General features: G+C 39.3%; 1 protein-coding gene across 2 annotated transcripts in view; it reads left to right on the forward strand.

The window, feature by feature from the left end:
- The window catches only part of mta1 (metastasis associated 1), a 50,240-nt gene that overhangs the window by 17,932 nt on the left and 12,424 nt on the right, over window positions 1-19,884 (forward strand). For both annotated transcript variants that reach the window (XM_040041485.1, XM_040041486.1), the window contains exons 4-7: window positions 15,819-15,945; window positions 17,896-17,959; window positions 18,292-18,409; window positions 19,538-19,640. In XM_040041485.1, the coding sequence (XP_039897419.1) occupies window positions 15,819-15,945; window positions 17,896-17,959; window positions 18,292-18,409; window positions 19,538-19,640 (412 nt within the window). The remainder of the gene's footprint in view (window positions 1-15,818; window positions 15,946-17,895; window positions 17,960-18,291; window positions 18,410-19,537; window positions 19,641-19,884) is intronic.

Raw genomic sequence — 19,884 nt, forward strand, 5'->3', positions numbered from 1 at the left:
GCATTTTACCTCCACGGCCCCTCCTTCCACACATTTGAATTTGCCATGACTCAAACCTTTTTTCTATTTTGGAGATGTCGCTGCTTGCTTCTATAAACAATAGGAAACACTGTTGCCAGTGAAATGATGCACAGAAAGTTGAATCAGCTTGACTAAAGTCAAGCAGGTCTTCGGCTAATGTTATGTTACATCGACCTCCCCTTTTTTTTAGCCTTATAAAAAAAAAAAAAAAAAAAAATAATGTTCAAAAACAATGGAATATTCTTTTTATTATGTTTTAATGTCGAATAACTAAGTGCATGGTATAGGAGTTTGCACATCGTCACTTACACAGTTAGAAAGTCATAAGCTTTTACTGTTAGTAATAGCCTCATCAACTGTAGCTATTCAGACTGTTTTTGGCTTGTTTCTTTGTACAGCAGTGACTTAACCCACTGCAGGACTCACACGTTACCTACTGTAAGCAAATAATAAACAAAAGAAATGTATATTTTATGAAAAAGTGTATAGTCTATAGGAATATTTATTCTTTTTGCCTTCATGAAATGCTGACATGTAGCTGTACAGATGGTTGTATACCATATGGATTTTGCAGAATAATGCAGGTAGCAGTCATTTTCAATATGCTGTAAACAAATAAATGAAAACCTATGAAATTAAATTCATATCTCCTTTTTCTTCAACCTGGTTCAAGTGGTTTACTGTTTGTTGCTGAAAGATATGCCTCTGGAATGAACATAACTGCTTTTTATTTTTAATGACCTTGTTTTCTGCATGTATTTACAAGCACGCACGAAAAGAAATATCTGCCAAAACTGCATTTTGTCAGCTATTCAAACTTTTGCATACACAGCAACAGCCAGATTATTCTAATTCTGTTTCCTACTTCCTTATGTTTCCTACAAAAGCTGGTAGTCTTTAGATATGCTATTGACACTGCATAGCAGTTTGAAAGACACTGTTCACCGTGTCTACTGCACTGCTGTAGAAATGATCTTAAACATGTGACCACGTTTAAACTGGTGGCGCAGTGAGAAGATTCTGGGTTGGAACCTATTGGCTAGGTGTACTGTATTTGGGAACACAGTCTAAAGACATCCTTGTTAGGTGAACTGCTAATTCTGTATTGGCTTTAGGTGTGGATATAAGCTTGAATGATTGCATGTTTCTCTATATTAGCTTTGTGATGGGCTAGTGTGCTGTACATGGTTTACTTGACCTCTAACCTAGAGTCAGGTGAAATAGTCTCCAACCCCTTGTGACCCTAAAGTGGATCGATGCATTGTTGATGGCATATTTTTCTTTCTCAACATCTGATTGAATAAGTTATTCTAGTCATTTTAATAGTTTATTTAACTGGAAGAAGGTCAGTCTATATGCAGCGCTGTACATACCTTATTCAAATGGTACATCTTAAGCTCACATACATGCATCACTTGTTCCTAAGCCTTTGAAATATGAGAAGGGGAGGCCTCCATGTTGCAGTCATGGCTTGAATCTCCAGAAGACATGATTTATTATTTTGTGACTGTAAAGGCACTTTTGTGGGTTTTTTTTTTCCTTCCAGCCAGAGTCAAATGAACATTAATCAGTCAAACCACATAATTTAAAACAATGTACATGGAGATTTGCTTATTATGTCTCTTGGTAGTTACATGTGCTTGAATTTCTGAATCTCTTCATTCACTGTAGAACCCTTGTGTGTTGTATCCTTAACCCTTTCCTTGAGCTATAGGGATAAAATGTGGTCTGCTGCAACGACTGAACAACATCCAGGATGATTTTTGTGGTTTGAGGGGGAAAAAACAAAACAATGCACAAGCAAAACTTCAGTGAATGCATTCTGGAGCTGAAGTCCCATTGTAACCGTTATGCAACCGGCACAAAAAAATGATCGGCACTCCAACACTGCGATGTCGTCTTCTTCCTTTCTTTCTTTTTTTTTCTTCAGCTGACTGTGTTGTTGTTGTTACTCTTACTTGGACTGTGCTGTAAAACGGGGGGAAACATCATCTTGATGGTGCGCTTGAGTGAGAGGGAAAGACGTTCAGAATCAAAGTACTTTTTCTTGTTCATCTCACCCTTGACGAGGCAGATCTAAAGATGTCTATCTCAAGATTTATTTGAAATGGGTGTTACGCAGCACATAAAATGCTATATCTAGTCATTGATCATGTGGTGGGAGTTTAGGTGTGGTTACTGCTATTTTTGTAGTAGCAGTTAACAACAATAGCAAAAATTCAAGTAACTTGAATGACTAGATTGCAAAAAGATGTTGTAGAGCAGCTCGCCATGTAAGCGTGAGTGTTTCACCCACATTTGCAAATAAAAATAGATTTTTTTTTGGGAACACATGTATGAACATGAAGTAGTACAACATTAAGCACAAGTAGGCCCCAGGTTTCTCAACAAAAAACTGATAACACAGCAGCAGCAGTGACAATGCTGTCATTGTTTAATGTGGAGTCTGTCTACACACAAATAGTGTAGAGTAAAGAGGCGGAGCTGTTACTGAGACAGTGAGTTCAGGTGGAGGGAAAAAACAGCACTTGCAATTGGAATCAACTTTAAAATCTTTACTGGAAAAAAAACAACTGTTCAGAAAGCTCCAAAGTGAAGAAAAGCAAAGAAGAAAAGCAAAATCTAAAGGGGGATATGGGGTGTACAGTTTTATTTCAAGCGTTTTGTAACATTATTCAGCAGACTTATTATATAAAGATAATAAAGTTAAATAATTTTTTTTCCACAGGTCATTGAAAGTATATATTTTTAATATATAACGGCAGTAATGGCAGTAATGACACCCGGTTACGCCAATCGGAGGTCACTAAAATCAATATTGAATCGGTGTGTAACTTTGCCAAAACAATGTCGGACTCTGTAGTTTTCTCTGGTCCCCTCCCCAATCAGACCAGGAGTGACATGTTTAGCCACATGTTCTCCTTAAATTGCTGGCTGTCTGAGTGGTGTCCCAGAAACGATGTGGGCTTCATAGATAATTGGCAAACCTTCTGGAGGAAACCTGGTCTTGTTAGGAGAGACGGCATCCATCCCACTTTGGATGGAGCAGCTCTCATTTCTAGAAATATGGACAAATTTATTAAACCCACCAAAATATGACTATCCAGAGTTGGGACCAGGAAGCAGAGTTGCAGTTTTACATGCCTCTCTGCAGCTTCTCTCCTCCTGCTACCCCCCCCCAAAAACCCATCTCCATAGAGACTGTGTAAGCTCCCAAAAAGACAAAAAACAAACTAAAAACCAGCAACAAACAACTTAAACATAAAAAATCACAAAGAAAGAACAATACAGTATCCACATCTGAACCAAAGAGTAAAACAGTGAAATGTGGATCAACCCTCTGGGGTCGCCAGACGCGCTGGCGCGTCAAAATCACATGACCAATGACACACATGACACAACTACAAGATGCAGCGAGTCAGTCCTCCGTTTCAACTTGGGTCGAAAGTGCGGACTTCAAACTATATACCAGTTTTTGAATTGTGTCGATGGGCTACGTAAAACCAGTTATGATGAAAAATACACATGATTTTTTTTTTCTGAACAAAACAGTGGCGTTTACAGCGGGAAGGACGGTAAAAACGGCGTTTTCTACAGACATCGCTAGCAAACACTCTACTTGTGAGTGAAAAAAGAAAAAATACCCCTTCCCTATTGGTGTTAGTTTACCATGTCAGCCAATCAAAAAAATGATTTGGCAACATGTGACACTTGGTTGTTTAGGAAGAAGGGGAAGATTTTTAGGGGTGACACCCCCGACGGAAAGCAGGTGAGCGAAAGAACGAGAGAGAGCGAGTTTTCATATGTGAGACATTAGTGACGTTTAGCGTGTTTGGAGGCTGTAGTTAGTGTGTTGTGTAGTTGTATTGTTTTGTATTGTGTGTCAGTTATACTACTGAATTTCATATTTGCTCTAAAAAAGCCGTCAAAGGCAGATTCCAGTGTAAACGCTGTTCCCACATGGAAAACAGGACTGATCCACCTCCTGCTGTCAGACCTGCAGGGTTTAGGCCTTTGGTGTTCTACTCTGTCTTATACTGAACACAAACTACATTTTTTTGGACTGGCACAAATAATTTGTGTGCCTTCTTATTTGATGCAGCACACCTGATTGTTCTGTAAATAGATTTAAATGGTTATATAAAAAAATGCCTGAGGCCTTGGCTGCATTTTTAGGTAAATAGTACCATATAACTTTGTTGTTTGCAAAATTTTTTAGATTTTTAGAAATGTACAATTTCTATTTGCATTTCGAGTTATGAAATTGATTCGTTAAACATGTTTGTGGGTTTTACAGTAAAAAATATAACTTTTTTTCTACTCGAATTTTGAATTTTTTGTCCTAATTTAGATCAACTGTGATAATATTTTATACCAAAATGAAAAAATAACTCAAATTTCAGATATTTGAGGTTGTGCAAAAAATAATGATACCAAACAAGGCAAGAAAAACATATTTTAAAGGTGAAATATAGAGGTAAAATCAAAAGTAGTCAAAAACGGCCAATTATACCCTGGACCCCAGAGGGTTAAATATTAGGTCTCTCTCCTCCAAGTCTCTGTTAGTACATGACTTAATAATTGATCAACAAATCAATTTACTCTGCCTTACAGAAACCTGGTTGCAGCAGGATGATTATGTTAGTTTAAATGAATCAACACCCCCGAGTCATTCTAACTACCAGAAATCTCGAAGCACAGGCCGAGGGGGCGGTGTGGCAGCAATTTTTCACACCAGCCTATTAATTAATGAAAGACAAAGACAGACTTTTAATTCATTTGAAAGCCTGATGCTTAGCCTTGCCCACCTCAGCTGTAAAACTCAGAAACCAGTCTTACTTGTTATCATCTATCGTCCACCTGGGCCTTACACAGAGTTTCTGTCTGATTTCTCAGACTTTTCAGACGTATTTTTGAAAACGCAGCTGTTTCGTCCACACGTAAACGGTGTTTGGACTCACCGAAAACTGAGATTTTTTTTTTTTAATTTTTTTTTAAAACTCCTTTTTTGAGTTTACATGTGGACGAGGAGTACAGAGTTCGCCACGCAACGTCAAAGATATGTGCCTTTTTTCATGGCACGCTGTGCGCCACGTTATTGTTTACATGAGATGAATTGCAGAATGGCAGATAGAGACAAAATACTGTTAATCTGACTATCTGCAGGTTTTACACGCTTACATACACACGCAGTTAATGTCCCTCCATTTACAAAGGCAGAGGCGTCACGATGTGATTATTTTACATGTAGTTGTTTTTTTTCCTGTGTAAAAAAATATTCAACATTGCTATCAATACATTTTTTCAGATCACAAATCGTGGCAGGATCAGCCTGACATTATTTGTATCCCGCTGTAACTTTACTGTATAAAGAGCTAACATCTCCAAAATGTCAGGAGTCGTTAGTCATTACAAGAAGTGTTTGTGAACTAAAAATCACAGATGTGGCATACTGTTTGTCCGTGATTTAAACAGACCAGCGCTGCTCCCGACGAAGGGAAAAGCAATCCTGCAGGGGAGACCTACCTTGGCACTTGTGCAGGTGAAGCCAAAGGGAAGATATGCTTCACCATATTTTCTAGTCTTTGGCTTAGAATGAAGTTGGTTTGGAAACATATTCAGCTATGCTTCATCTCCTGCTTTGTGTTTCTGTAGACGCCCGTGCTAGCAGTGTCCAAGTGTTTTTTGTTTTTGTTTTTTTTCTCCCCCTTTTCATCCCGCACCCCCCCTGCGGGCCCCACACTTTGGGAAGGTCTGCTCTAGACCTTGTTTTAACATATGGCATAGAAACTGAACTTTTAACAGTGTTTCCTGAAAACCCTCTCCCGTCTGATCATTTCCTGATAACATTTACATTTTACAATAATTGATTACACAGCAGTGGAGAGTAGACTTTGTCACAGTAGATGTCTTTCTGAAAGCGCTGTAACTAAGTTTAAGAATATAATCCACCCACTGTTATCATCTTCAATGCCCTGTACCAACACAGAGCAGAGCAGCTATCTGAACGCTACTCTAACAGAGGTCGATTATCTTGTTAATAATTTTACTTCCTCACTACGTACGACTCTGGATACTGTAGCTCCTGTGAAAACTAAGGTCTCAAATCAGAAGTACCTGACTCCGTGGTATAATTCTCAAACACGTAGCCTAAAGCAGATGACTCGTAAGCTGGAGAGGAAATGGCGTGTCACAAATTTAGAGGATCATCATTTAGCCTGGAGAAATAGTTTGCTGCTTTATAAGAAAGCCCTCCGCAAAGCCAGAACATCTTACTATTCGTCACTGATTGAAGAAAATAAGAACAACCCCAGGTTTCTCTTCAGCACTGTAGCCAGGCTGACAAAAAGTCAGAGCTCTTTTGAGCCAACCATCCCTTTAACGTTAACTAGTAATGACTTCATGAACTTCTTCACAAATAAAATTTTTATAATTAGAGGAAAAATTACCAATAATCATCCCACAGATGTAATATTATCTACAGCTACTCTTAGTACCACTGATGTTAAGTTAGACTCTTTTTCTCTAATTGATCTTTCTGAGTTAACTTCTATAATTACTTCCTCCAAACCATCAACGTGTCTTTTAGACCCCATTCCTACAAAACTGCTCAAAGAAATCCTTTCATTAATTCTTCGATCTTAAATATGATCAACCTATCTCTAATAATCGGCTATGTACCACAGGCCTTCAAGCTGGCTGTAGTTAAACCTTTACTCAAAAAGCCATCTCTAGACCCAGCAGTCTTAGCTAATTATAGGCCAATCTCCAACCTTCCTTTCATATCAAACATCCTTGAAAGAGTAGTTGTCAAACAGCTAACAGATCATCTGCAGAGGAATGGCTTATTTGAAGAGTTTCAGTTAGATTTCAGAGCTCATCACAGCACAGAAACAGCTTTAGTGAAGGTTACAAATGATCTTCTTATGGCCTCTGACAGTGGACTCATCTCTGTGCTTGTCCTGCTAGACCTTAGTGCAGCGTTCGATACTGTTGACCATAATATCCTATTAGAGCGATTAGAACATGCTGTAGGTATTACAGGTACTGTGCTGCAGTGGTTTGTATCATATCTATCTAATAGACTCCAATTTGTGCATGTAAATGGAGAGTCCTCTTCACACACTAAGGTCAATTATGGAGTTCCACAGGGTTCAGTGCTAGGACCAATTCTGTTTACATTATACATGCTTCCCTTTGGCAGCATCATTAGAAGACATAGAATAAATTTTCACTGCTATGCAGATGACAACCAGCTCTATCTATCTATGAAGCCAGATAACACACACTAATTAGTTAAACTGCAGGAATGTCTTAAAGACATAAAGACCTGGATGGCTGCTAACTTTCTGCTTCTTAATTCAGATAAAACTGAGGTTATTGTACTCGGCCCTGAAAATCTTAGAAATATGGTATCTAACCAGATTCTTACTCTGGATGGCATTACCTTGGCCTCCAGTAACGCTGTGAGGAACCTTGGAGTCATTTTTGACCAGGATATGTCCTTCAACGCACATATTAAACAAATATGTAAGACTGCGTTCTTCCATTTGCGCAACATCTCTAAAATTAGAAATATCCTGTCTCTTAGTGACGCTGAAAAACTAGTTCATGCATTTATTACTTCCAGGCTGGACTACTGTAATTCGTTATTATTAGGATGTCCAAAAAACTCCCTGAAAAGCCTTCAGCTAATCCAAAATGCTGCAGCAAGAGTACTGACAGGGACTAGAAAGAGAGGGCATATTTCTCCTGTTTTGGCTTCCCTCCTTTGGCTTCCTGTTAAATCCAGAATTGAATTCAAAACCCTGCTCCTCACATACAAGGTCTTAAATAATCAGGCCCCATCTTATCTTAATGACCTTGTAGTACCATATCACCCTATTAGAGCACTTCGCTCTCGCTCTGCAGGCCTACTTGTTGTTCCTAGGGTATTTAAAAGTAGAATGGGAGGGAGAGCCTTCAGTTTTCAGGCCCCTCTCCTTTGGAACCAGCTTCCAGTTTGGATTCGGGAGACAGACACTATCTCTACTTTCAAGATTAGGCTTAAAACTTTCCTTTTTGCTAAAGCATATAGTTAGGGCTGGACCAGGTGACCCTGGATCCTCCCTTAGTTATGCTGCAATAGACGTAGGCTTCCGGGGATTCCCATGATGCATTGAGTTTTTCCTTTCCAGTCACCTTTCTCACTCACTATGTGTTAACAGACCTCTCTGCATTGAATCATATCTGTTATTAACCTCTGTCTCTCTTCCACAGCATGTCTTTTATCCTGTCTTCCTTCTCTCACCCCAACCGGTCGCAGCAGATGGCCCCGCCCCTCCCTGAGCCTGGTTCTGCCGGAGGTTTCTTCCTGTTAAAAGGGAGTTTTTCCTTCCCACTGTGGCCAAAGTGCTTGCTCATAGGGGGTCATATGATTGTTGGGTTTTTCTCTGTATCTATGAAGCGCCTTGAGGCGACTTTTGTTGTGATTTGGCGCTATATAAATAAAATTGAATTGAATTGAATTAAACTGAATTTCACAGTAAAACTCTGAGCCAATGACCTGGTGCTGTTACTCAGGACACTGAATTATTATTAACATTAATTATTAACATCTACACCATCACAACCTCTGCTTTCTGCAGCAGGAGGCGCTTCTTAAGAGCACATGGCAATCCTCAGTTCTGAGAACGGTCAGATGAAGCTACCACATGCTTAAAGGCTTATAGACACACAAAGTCACTCACTGGTACACTTAAACATGAAGACACAAATACTCATGAACACACGCCAAAATACAATATTGTGAGTTGCCTTTTTGCCTTATTTTAATGTTAGAAAGTCTTTTAAGAAGACAAAGCCCCCCCCCCCAATGCCTTAGTTTAGAATATATGTATACCTTATTTTATTTAAGAAAAATAAATCTGGTTTTAAGATGGTATGTAAATGAAATGAAAGGATTTTGTTATTTTGACAGACGTTATATCCAGTGATTATTGAAATAATCAACAGCCGCAGCCCAAGTGAGTTAATATCACATTTTAAAAGTAAACGGCTAATGGAGGACAGGGCAGTTAGATAAGTGTAGAAAATATCATCTCAGTTTAATGTTGGGCATTTGGTTCATTGCCAAAACCATAATCAGAATTATTTTGGTGAGTTTTGGTGAGTAATTGTTATATATATTATATTGATCAAAACAGGCCTTTGTTGAACTTTTACTGTAACTGTAAATAGAACTTTATTAGTCATTTGAGTTAATGAGGAGGCAGAGGAGGACATGAGGCAGGATAAGGGTGATGTGATGTGAAGAATGATAGAGTTGGGCTAAGATTAGTGTACCTTGTACCAGGCCACTGTTGGATGTCTGCAAAGGTATGTGTGTGGAGGTATCTTAAGGCTCAGAGAGAGTTCTTAGTTCAGCACCTGGATTCTGCTTCATATTCCACACACAGAAAAGTTTTTCACTTTGCGTCAGTCCATTGTAAGTGAGCTTTGGGCCACAGAAGACCACAGCATTTCTGGATCGTGTTCACACATGGTTCCTTTTTAGCATTGATAGAACTTTAAACTGCATTTGTAAATGACATGCCAAACTGTGTTCACAGACCATGATTTCAGGAAGTGTTTCTGAGCCCATGCAGGGATTTCTGTGACAGAATCATGGCTGTTTTTTAATGCAGTGCTGTCTTAGGGCCCGAAGGTCACGAGTATCCAGTAATGATTATCAGCCTTGTGCACAGAGATTTCTCCAGATTCCTGGAAACCTTTGATGATATTATGTGTTGTTGATGATGAGATATTCCAAGTTTTCACAGTATTACATGGAGGAACATAGCTCAGAAATTTCTTCCACAATTTTGCAGATCAAATTTTTTCCTTTTTGGCAGATTAAGGAACCTTTGTTCACCTTTACCTCTACGAAAGTCTGTCCCTCAATAAGACTTTTTATAACCAGTCTTACTGACCTTTTCCCAACAAACCTAATTATTTGCAAAATACTCCACCACACATTTCTTTTGAGTACCACTTTTCCATTCTTTTGTTGCCCCGCCCCCAGAAGCATTTTGTTCCGAACATTTTACATTTTCTTAATTTTCTTTTTTCTGCTGTCAATACGGATTTAATAGCTCTGCAAGTCATTGATGTCTGTTATTTTAGACTGCCTCCAACCTTTGAAATTAGGATTATGATTGAAATTTAAATTCAGTTAATTAAATAAAGTTTCATTTTTTAAACTTAATAGTCATGGATATGATGGGTTGGTTTTAAGAGATTTACCAGTGGTATTTTAGTAATTACATGAGCCTCTCTGCAGCTGTTTGCAGTTCAGTATATCATAAAAAGTGGTCTGATTCATAGAGATGTAGTCAGTTGGTTAAGTTAACACCAATCAGCTATGCTTTCCTCACCTCCTCAACTTGCCCTGAAGCCTGCTCTCTCCTCTCCTCTCACCATCTCAACACAGTAAGGCGACCCATTCATCAATAATTGATAATTGGCTGGGACAGGTGAGATGGAGAGGCAATTTGTAGAGTATGGTGTGGGTGCACTGCCAGGAGATTGGCTCCGAGGAGGAGAGGAGGAGGACTGAGGTTGGGGAGTTGAATTGCTTCTCAAGGACTCACAGCCAGGGGCCAGCTGGAAGGACCAGCCCTGCTGATGGACCACTACATAATCCTGCTAGAGTGTGTGTGTGTGTGTGTGTGTGTGTGTGTGTGTGTGTGTGTGTGTGTGTGTGAAGTAATAGATATGGGGATGCAGAAGCAGAGTAACACACATCCAAACACTCACACCCACATATTGAGACTTAGCTTTGAAGTCAAGCAAATACTATTTATATTGTAAAATCAAGAAACATACATTTGCTTCGAGGTCAATCTGGATAACATGAAGGTCACCATCGGTAAATTCACCAGTAATCTATTACAGGGAACAGTTTCACAAAACACAAACAGGGAGGTAGGTATTAAATACAGGCAGGCTTTGTGAGTCCACTGTGATCCTAAATTGGCAGGAATGCTCGAAGTGGTTCAAGAGTGCAAAAGGAGACGACCTCAAAGGGGACAACAGCCAAATTTAATTTATTTAGGCTTTTTGTTTTGTTTTGTTTTTTAATTGAAGAACCACAAAACATTTTGATTTCACCTCTTATTTAAAGGCATACAAAATTTCAGGTTTTTAGTCTCCAACAGAACTCCTGGTCTTTGACAGGGCTTCACTTTTTTTTTTTTTTTCCCCCTACCAGCTCAAACCTCAAATCTAATCTCTTTTCCTGCATCCTTATTCCTTTCCTTCTAATAAGGCCTATTTTGACATTAGAATAATACCCCACAACTCCAGATATTCTTTAGTGTAAGAAATCCTCTTATATACTTCACATGTATGTTTTTTTAGGTCAACTGGGACTAATTGTGGCTATATTTGTTTATATAATGGGATATTATTGAGAGACAGATAAAATGAGCAGTAATATATCCTGGAGGATCAGGGGTTAATTAAAGTACTCCGGCTTTGGATCTTACTGTATATAATTCCTCTTTTTCCTCACTTTGGATGAAGAAAGAAAGAAAGCAATCTAGTAACAGTACTTTATTGCTATATTCAATCAGAGGTAACACTGTTGAGTCTAATTACTAGTTTTAAATGTATTTACTGTCCAAAAAAAATACCCAAAACATTGATTTACTGGTAAATATTTTCTATGCATACTTTTGCTTCACAGTAAAGCCAGTTTCACTGATATTCAACACAACTTTATTTGCACAATATAAGTTTGATTTATTTATTTATTTTTTAAATGCCAGAGCAATGTTTTGTAAAGGAAAACCGACGTGTACTTCCAGTTTTTAACATCTGATTCATGGTAACTGCTGGGAACATCAGTACAATATCTTTATAGAAATGAGATTCACAAAACATCTCTCAGGTTAATCTCTGGTACTTTTCCTGTTTGGATCTTGGTCCATATTTTCCTGCCTTCACATGGAAGAAGATGGTGAAGCCCACGCTGTGTGTGAGTGTGTGTGCGTGCCTCTGCGTTGCTCTGCCTGGGCATTGATAGTGTGTCTGCTGGGTGCTGAGTGCTGGGCAGAGTGAGGGAGAGATGGAGTACTTATTGATTTTGGCCACACATCTCTTCTCCTGAAAATCCCTTGATTGCTTTTGTTCTGCTCCCTGTCTCCCTCTTTCTGTCTCGCTTCCTCTAATGAAACTCCAAATGAATTGGAGCACGTACTGACTGCTCTCCCGCTCTTCGTTTCACTTCTGCTCTCTCATCGGCCTCCTTCCTCACTCTCTCACTCCGGCTCTCCCTGCTGATTTCTCTATTGCCCCCCTTCTACCTCTCTCTCGTTTCCTCGATGTGTTTATGTTGCTCGGCCTTCATCTTAAGCTCTCATTCTCTTTATCACTTTTGTCACATTTTTCTCCTGTGCTCTTCTCTACTGTTTTCTGTCTCTCTGTTTATTTTACCATCCATCTCGTCTCCTTTTCCCTCTGCGTTTCCCTCATTCATCCACATCCATGGGAATAGGAATTAATATTGGAAATGTACTAACCCACTAGCCATGGCTCAATCTTTTACTAAAGGATGACTCAGATACATGGCTCACTTAAACAGGCAGACATCTCTTCAGCAATCTCTCTGTCCAGTCATTCTTGGACCTCTTTACTAGAACTGTTCTTTTCTCTTTTTTTCCCTTCCCCTTCATCTCACCTGGTGCCCTTTGATTTTTGCTTTTTCTACATGCAAACATGAGGGAGAGAGCGAGAGGGAGGGGGAGAGAGATAACAACTAATAGAAGACAAATCTTTGAGCTCAGCTTCTGACTCAAGAGAAATTAGCTCAATCAGCAGCACGCAACTAAAGGGAAACTCCTGAATTGTACACCTAAAGTTCAGCTTATTAGTCAGTCAATATACTATCCAATTTGTGAGAACAGTTAAATAAATGTCTTCTGTGATTTAAAAAGAAAAAAAAAAGAAAAAGGGGCTTTTATCAAGTCTTAAAAATAACGGTAACAAGGTGAGAGAGACTAACAGAAAGATTTTGTTGGTTGTGTTTTGGGAAATATACGACCCAGCCGTTCTTTTATCCAGTCAGCCATCCATTCAGTCAGTTTCTTAACCTATTATCTAATTCAGGGTCATGGGAGAGGCTGGAGCATGTCCTATTTGACATTTGGTTAGAGACAAGGTTTACCCTGGGGAGGATAGCAGGCTAACACAGAGAGACAGACAATCATTTATGATCATGCTCACACTAGGGCTGGGCGATATGGCCTAAAATTCATATCGCGATATAATTTGAAGCATGTGCGGTAACGATATATATCACGATATATTCTTTTCTTCTGTATAACGTATTTTCCACACTATAAAGCACACTTAAAATCCTTGAATTTTCTCAAACATCAAGAGTGCGCCTTATGTATGAATTCTGGTTGTGCTTACTGACCTCGAACCGATTTGGGCGTGCAGAAATCTGTTAAAAAAATGTTTTAGTACAACTTTGGTAAGCTGCACTGCTTGATGGATTGTCAGAGCATTACGGCTGCCGTAGTGAGGAGCTTCGCGGAGTAATGTGGGTCCATTTCAGGTCCCAAAGTCAAACGAACACTAAGAGTTAAAAACGGTCTAAATTCTTTCATCTTTAATAAAATCACCAGCTTTGCCGCTTTACCAGGTGTAACAATTTTAACATCCAGGCATCCATAAAAACAGAATTTATTCAATTTAACGGAGGTAGAAGTTGGCAGGAAGTTAGTTCGCTAATTTCCACCTAAACATGACATACCATGTTCTGACAGAGATTTTTGAAACTAATTAAAACATACAGCTCTGTTATCACTTCCAACATAAATGAAGACAGAAAACTAAACAGCAGTGGCGTTTGCAGGGTTACTGAAGTTGGACTACCTGGTATATAATGTTGTGCTACGTGATTGCTAGTGACACAGCTATGTTAGCATAACATTAGCACAGTGAAGCTGGAGGATGAACGCCAACTTTTTTCCCCACTCGATAAAAGTTAACGTGAGGGATTCTGGTGGTTAGGGACAAATGCAATCGCATAGCAGGATGCTATAAACGGGCCAAACTGCAGTCAGGAGAACAACTGAGATCATCCATCCACAATACGAGGTTAGTTATTAATATACTGCAACAACATGGGAATAGAGCAGCTGCGAGAGAATTCAACATTAATGAATCAATGTTACGGAAGTGGAGGAAGCGCAGTTTTTGGCTTTCCCCATATTTCAAAAGTGCTTCATCTCTTTGCTATGACTGTCTGCATAATTTGCAGATGATAATGGTTTTAGCCGCTGCGATGCTTTTGACCAAAACAGGCGCAGCTTGATGACATCATCAACATGCCAAGATGCCAACATGTCAAAATCTCTATCGTTGGCCAAATTTATATCGTTTCTATCGCCCACCCCTAGCTCACACCTATGGCCAATTTAGAATCCCAAACAGGCAGACACCAGTTGCCCAGCAGGTTTGAACCCAGAAACATTCCAAAGCATTGACTTTGCTTATCTGGACCTTGTGTTTTTAGTGGGAGAGGGAATTTTAAAAATTATGTGTTTTGCAATTGTTTTGGAAACTTATCTTAATATTCAAAAATGCAATTGAAACAATGTCCATCCATGTATGCATCCACCAGTCTTCTTCCACTTATCCAGTTCAGAGTTGCAGGAGGGCTGGAGCCTATCCAGCTGCCATAGGGCGAGAGGCAGGGTGTACACCTTGGGTAGGTTGCCAGTCTCACAGGGCTAACACGGAGATCACGAAACCATTCACGCTCACATTCACGCCTATGGCCAGCTTAGTATCACCTGTTAACCCAACCCCACTAACCGCATATGTTTGGACTGTTTTATTGATCATTTATGGATGGCTTCAAATTTCAAAACAAACAAAAAACCCTTTTGTGTTTCTGTTCTATATTGACATCAAAGATTTAACATCAGAATCTCTTTACAGGTGTATATTTTCTGTATTTTTTCTCATGCTCTTAACTTTTGAATTACATTTTTTTGCTTAAAAATACAGGACATAACAAACACCATATCAGTAGAAGGGCATTAAAAGCATGAACAATCCTAAGGTAACAGCGATACCTGGGATGTTGCAGGATTTGAGGTGAAATAGACTTAAAAATTACTTCTTCTGCTATTCATGCACAATAAAATCCAAACCCTTTTCTGCATCTGTCTCTCTGCCTGCTCCACTTTTCTGTCACACAGACGATTGTTTAGGCTAACTACTTACGCACACAGAGCTCAAGGTCGCGGTTGCACAGAACGAGTGCACACACACAAAGACAGTCTGGGTTGAAAGATTTAAATATTTATCATTGTTGTGATTATTTTCTTATTGGATTTTATTGATTCTTGATTATATTTTGATTAGATTTCTGATTGTATTATAGCAGGAATAACTACCAACAATAGCACATTAAACTGTGTCACTCTGTGCTACCTTACACCCTCAAAGGCTGGATTGGGCCTTTTACTTCACTTTTTGTAGAACTGAGCCAAGCGATCTCAGTCCACTTGACATCCTGTTTGATTCATACCACTTTATGTAAAATATCTGTATATATGCACAGCTCTCCCGCTCCTTGGGGGCTCCATCGTTGCAGCTCATCAAATGTGCATCCTCTGTGTGGAGTGTGTGGCTTCAGCCGATTCACTTGCCATTCTCACTTTTTTTCCCCCCGCTTATGGACTTCATCGTTCTGCCTCATCTAAAGTACTTATGTTTGACACTCCTCCTCCTTTTTTCTTTTCTTTTTCTTCACCTAGGGGAGCTGGAGGAGGAGATGGAGAATCCAGAGATGCGGGATCTCCCGGAGAAACAGAAACACCAGCTCAGACACAGAGAGCTCTTCCTTTCTCGCCAGCTGGAGTCTTTACCAGCCACACACATCAGGTACACTTCATTTGTGTCACAGGACTAGATGCTTTATTTACCTTCTTTTTGTGGGACTTGCTTGTGCAACTTCTAAACCCACCCACCTACTTGACATTCTATTTTGGTTTCAAATACCCATCTCATGCTGTGACTGAAGTTCTGTTCACTAAATGTTTCTTCATCTTTTCATCCAAATCTTTTGGGTTACTGTTGATTCAACAAACCCAACTTTTTCTCCAAACAGAACATTTCTGATGAAATTTTCCTAGACGGTAGGGGGTCGGTGAAGAGAAAACAAGACAGACAGAACCGACTTGTTTTTAGAAAAAGAGTTATGAATTTATGGTTATAACAAGATGAAAAAATGGCAACTCATTTTTTGTTTTGTTGTCTTTTTTTTTTTTTATGAATACTATCAGGGATGAATGCTTTGTCGTTTTTCTGTGTTGGCTTCAAGCCAATAGGGGGTTAATAAAAATTGGTAGTGGTTAGAAATTTTCAGCTAATGAGCAGTGGCTTAATGCAGTATTGATACTGTAAATGAGTAAAAATTTAGGCTGATTAACACCTCAGTTACGCAGGCCTAGAGACCGGTTAGTAACCATCTGGCAACCACCAGTTGCGAGGGGGGGATAAAAAATGTGTATACCTCCAGTGGCTGCAGTTGCTCTTGTGCGACTGCAGCAATCTGCTAGCGACCGGAGAAATCACACAGAGGTTTTTGGTGCAGCACCTTTTTGCAGCCAGTGTAGGTCAGCAACCACTTGGACCAGATTGAGGAACATTTGTTTTTCCCCCATGTCGAGTGATTTGCCAGATGATTGGTAACTGGTCTCTGGGCCTGTGTAACTCGACCCTAAAATTTAGATGGATTGCAGCATTATTGACTGTGAATCACCTTTTGCTTAAGTAGGAAATTTAGATCAAGTGTAGGAAAGGTGGACTTATTCACATCACTAATGCAGTTTACGTTGTTTTCATTGATTAATAAGATAATTTTCGAATACTGAAAAGCGAATGTTGATGGCATCATAATGTTAAGACCTACAGTATAACAAATATTTGCAAATTTCTTCTGATTATTCCCATTTCCATGTTGCAATTTTTCATTTACATGCATTGCATGGACTCATTTATACTGTTATAATGTGTATTCATGCTTTTTGATGCAAATACTGCAATTTCCTTGATGTCACATTGCCTGCTATACGTGAAGCTGTGCTGGTGAGAAAGACAGACACAAAGTAATCCACTCAAATGCAGGGTACACGCTGAGCAGTAAATGTCAACAGAAAGCTGTTTCTAGATATAAACCTACCTCTGCTCATCAGTAAGCTCGAGGCAAACCTACCTAATCATTAGCGTATTATTACTTGACATTTCTGAAATCACAAGAAGAGCAAACTGACATCTGCTCGAATAAAAATGCTCTGATGAGCAGTTTGTTTAGTGAGAATTCAAGCTTGATTAAGTTTTCTAACTTAACAGTGTGTGGCGAGGTTACACAGTGTGCTTGAGTTTATTACCCTGCCAAATCGTATTTGCTTCAGGCTAGAGAGGTATGACTAATTAGCTGGTAAATAATCCCAGTTCAGACTGTAGCAGTTTGGGGACAGGGATGAGTGCTGTTGGTGTCAACACACTGGACCAGGATTTATCCCAAAAAACACCCCAAAAAACCAAGCTGGGCAAACTGGACCTGAATCAATACCATCATTGGAGATTCTGAGCTGTATCCTACATTTCTCTTGCAGAGGAGTTTGGACCAGAGAGCAGCTTTCATCTTGCACTTACATAACCACTTAAAATCCCATGGACTTTAAGCCCCGTCTGCTTTTCTATGTTTCACATGTCAAATATTGGCTCATACTTTTCTCCTCTATGACTTCCTCCTGTGTCTTTCTTAATTTTTTTTCTTCTTTCTTTTTCTCTCACTTCTTCCTTAACTGTGTTTCTTACATCCTTCAGGGGAAAGTGCTGTGTGACGCTGCTGAACGAGACAGAAGCCCTGAAGTCCTACCTGGACAGAGAGGTACGTGGTCATGATGGGGTCTCGACTGTAATTAGGTTTTAGATTTCAGTGTGTGTGTGTGTGTGTGTGAGTGAGAAGAGGAGAGTAAGAATCTTATGAGTTTAAAGATTCTTGTTTCCAGATGAATTATTCAACGTGTTGACCTAGAATGTTCTTTTCACGTACTGTAATGAGGAGACGAGAGACTAGGAGAGGGGGGAAATACACAGACACAAACACACACGCACGCAGACCAACTGATACACCCCACTCTTTCGCCTCTCCGCTCGCCCATCCCGCTTCCTGTTCCTTTCATTGCATCCTCACACCTTCCTGTCATCTGTATTTCCCAGGATGCCTTCTTCTACTCGCTGGTATACGACCCTCAGCAGAAGACCCTGCTGGCTGATAAGGGGGAGATCCGTGTTGGGAACAAGTACCAGGCCGACATCACCGACCTCCTGAAGGAAGGTACGTTGTGCTTAAAATTTTTGGCTGCTTTTTAAAAATGACTTATTCGCTTAGAAGCACTGTATCCATTTTCTGCAGGGCACTTTTTACCCTGCAGTGGACTGATTATTTTTTTTAGCAATATGTCTGCATTAATGGGAAAAGTTTAACAGTCTGAGCCACGACTGTCAAACTTTTTAATATTTGTGCAACTGCTCAAATTTCAGGAACATGTCATGAACTTTTATGACTTTTCTGCCTTAATACACCACTTTTTTTCCTCTTTTCTGTTACGAGTAAAGTTGAGAGAACAACCAAGTTGGGTTTCCATGGCAATCACACTGTGGACTAACAATGATTATACATAATCACAGCATTTGAAATAACAGTTTATTGCATTCGTGTTGCACAATTGATGACTTTACAGTCACCCGCAGAGAAGACAACTGTTCATAACGCATCCCAAATCTGACATCAAAAAAGCTGTCGTTGAGGTATACACCCACGATGAAATATAATAGGTCGTAAAGTGTAGCAAAATATTTGTAAGCATTCATTTTAATAACTGGGACTTGACAGTTTTGTACAAACTGTAATGTTTTTAAATCCAACTTGTTAGTAACACAAATCCACTATTATTTCCATTTAGATGAGCAGAAGGATATTTTCCGGGCATTCTCTGCCAATAGTTTGTAAGGTAATCATTAATCAGGTAATCATTTTCAAATGTGACTGTTTTTCTGCCAGATTATGGTGTTTTGCTGGCATCCTGTGTTTTGCCAGAATTTTATTCTTAGCAGGTGGGATGCATCTGAAATTGCAATTAAAGCACCATGGGACACTAGGCTTGCTAATTAAACCCATGTTAATGAAATTCTTCTACATGTGTTAGAATCTCAGGCAGGCTGGCTCGTTGGTTGAAGGCTGGCAACTTGACAGAGCCCACCTCTTCAACTCTGGGATTCATTAAAGCCCCACACAAAGCAGGATTTATTTATTATTTTAATCTAAAAGGAAAATTGCAGACAATTGAACTTGAGTTTTTTGTGTTTGCTGTTGTTTTTTCCCCCTGATAAAGACCCATGGCAATCTTGGAGAGCATTAAAAATGGACTTGCATCCACATTTGTTTGTCTTGTGGTGCATTTAGGTGAGGATGATGGCAGGGACCTGGAGAAAATGGAGGAGAAGATCTGGGACCCCAACAGCTCACTGACAGAGAAACAGATTGATCAGTTTTTAGTAGTAGCACGGTAAGTCAGCTCAGACATGAAATGTATAACAATAACAAAAACAAATCTGATTTTTGTAATTTCTTTCAATTTCAGAGAGAGTTAGTTATAAAGTTAGTTATGCTAAGATAAATTTACCTCACTTATTAAAAAACTGTGTCAAGTAAACTTAATCCATCCAGTCTTAGAGCCGTGACGTCTGGCTTTTATTTGTGTGCATCTAAAAACAATTATGACAGTTATTATAAAACACATGCATACTTTT

The sequence above is a fragment of the Simochromis diagramma genome, unplaced genomic scaffold (genome assembly GCF_900408965.1).
Source record: "Simochromis diagramma unplaced genomic scaffold, fSimDia1.1 OVJJ01000304.1, whole genome shotgun sequence".
Taxonomy (NCBI): Eukaryota; Metazoa; Chordata; class Actinopteri; order Cichliformes; family Cichlidae; genus Simochromis; species Simochromis diagramma.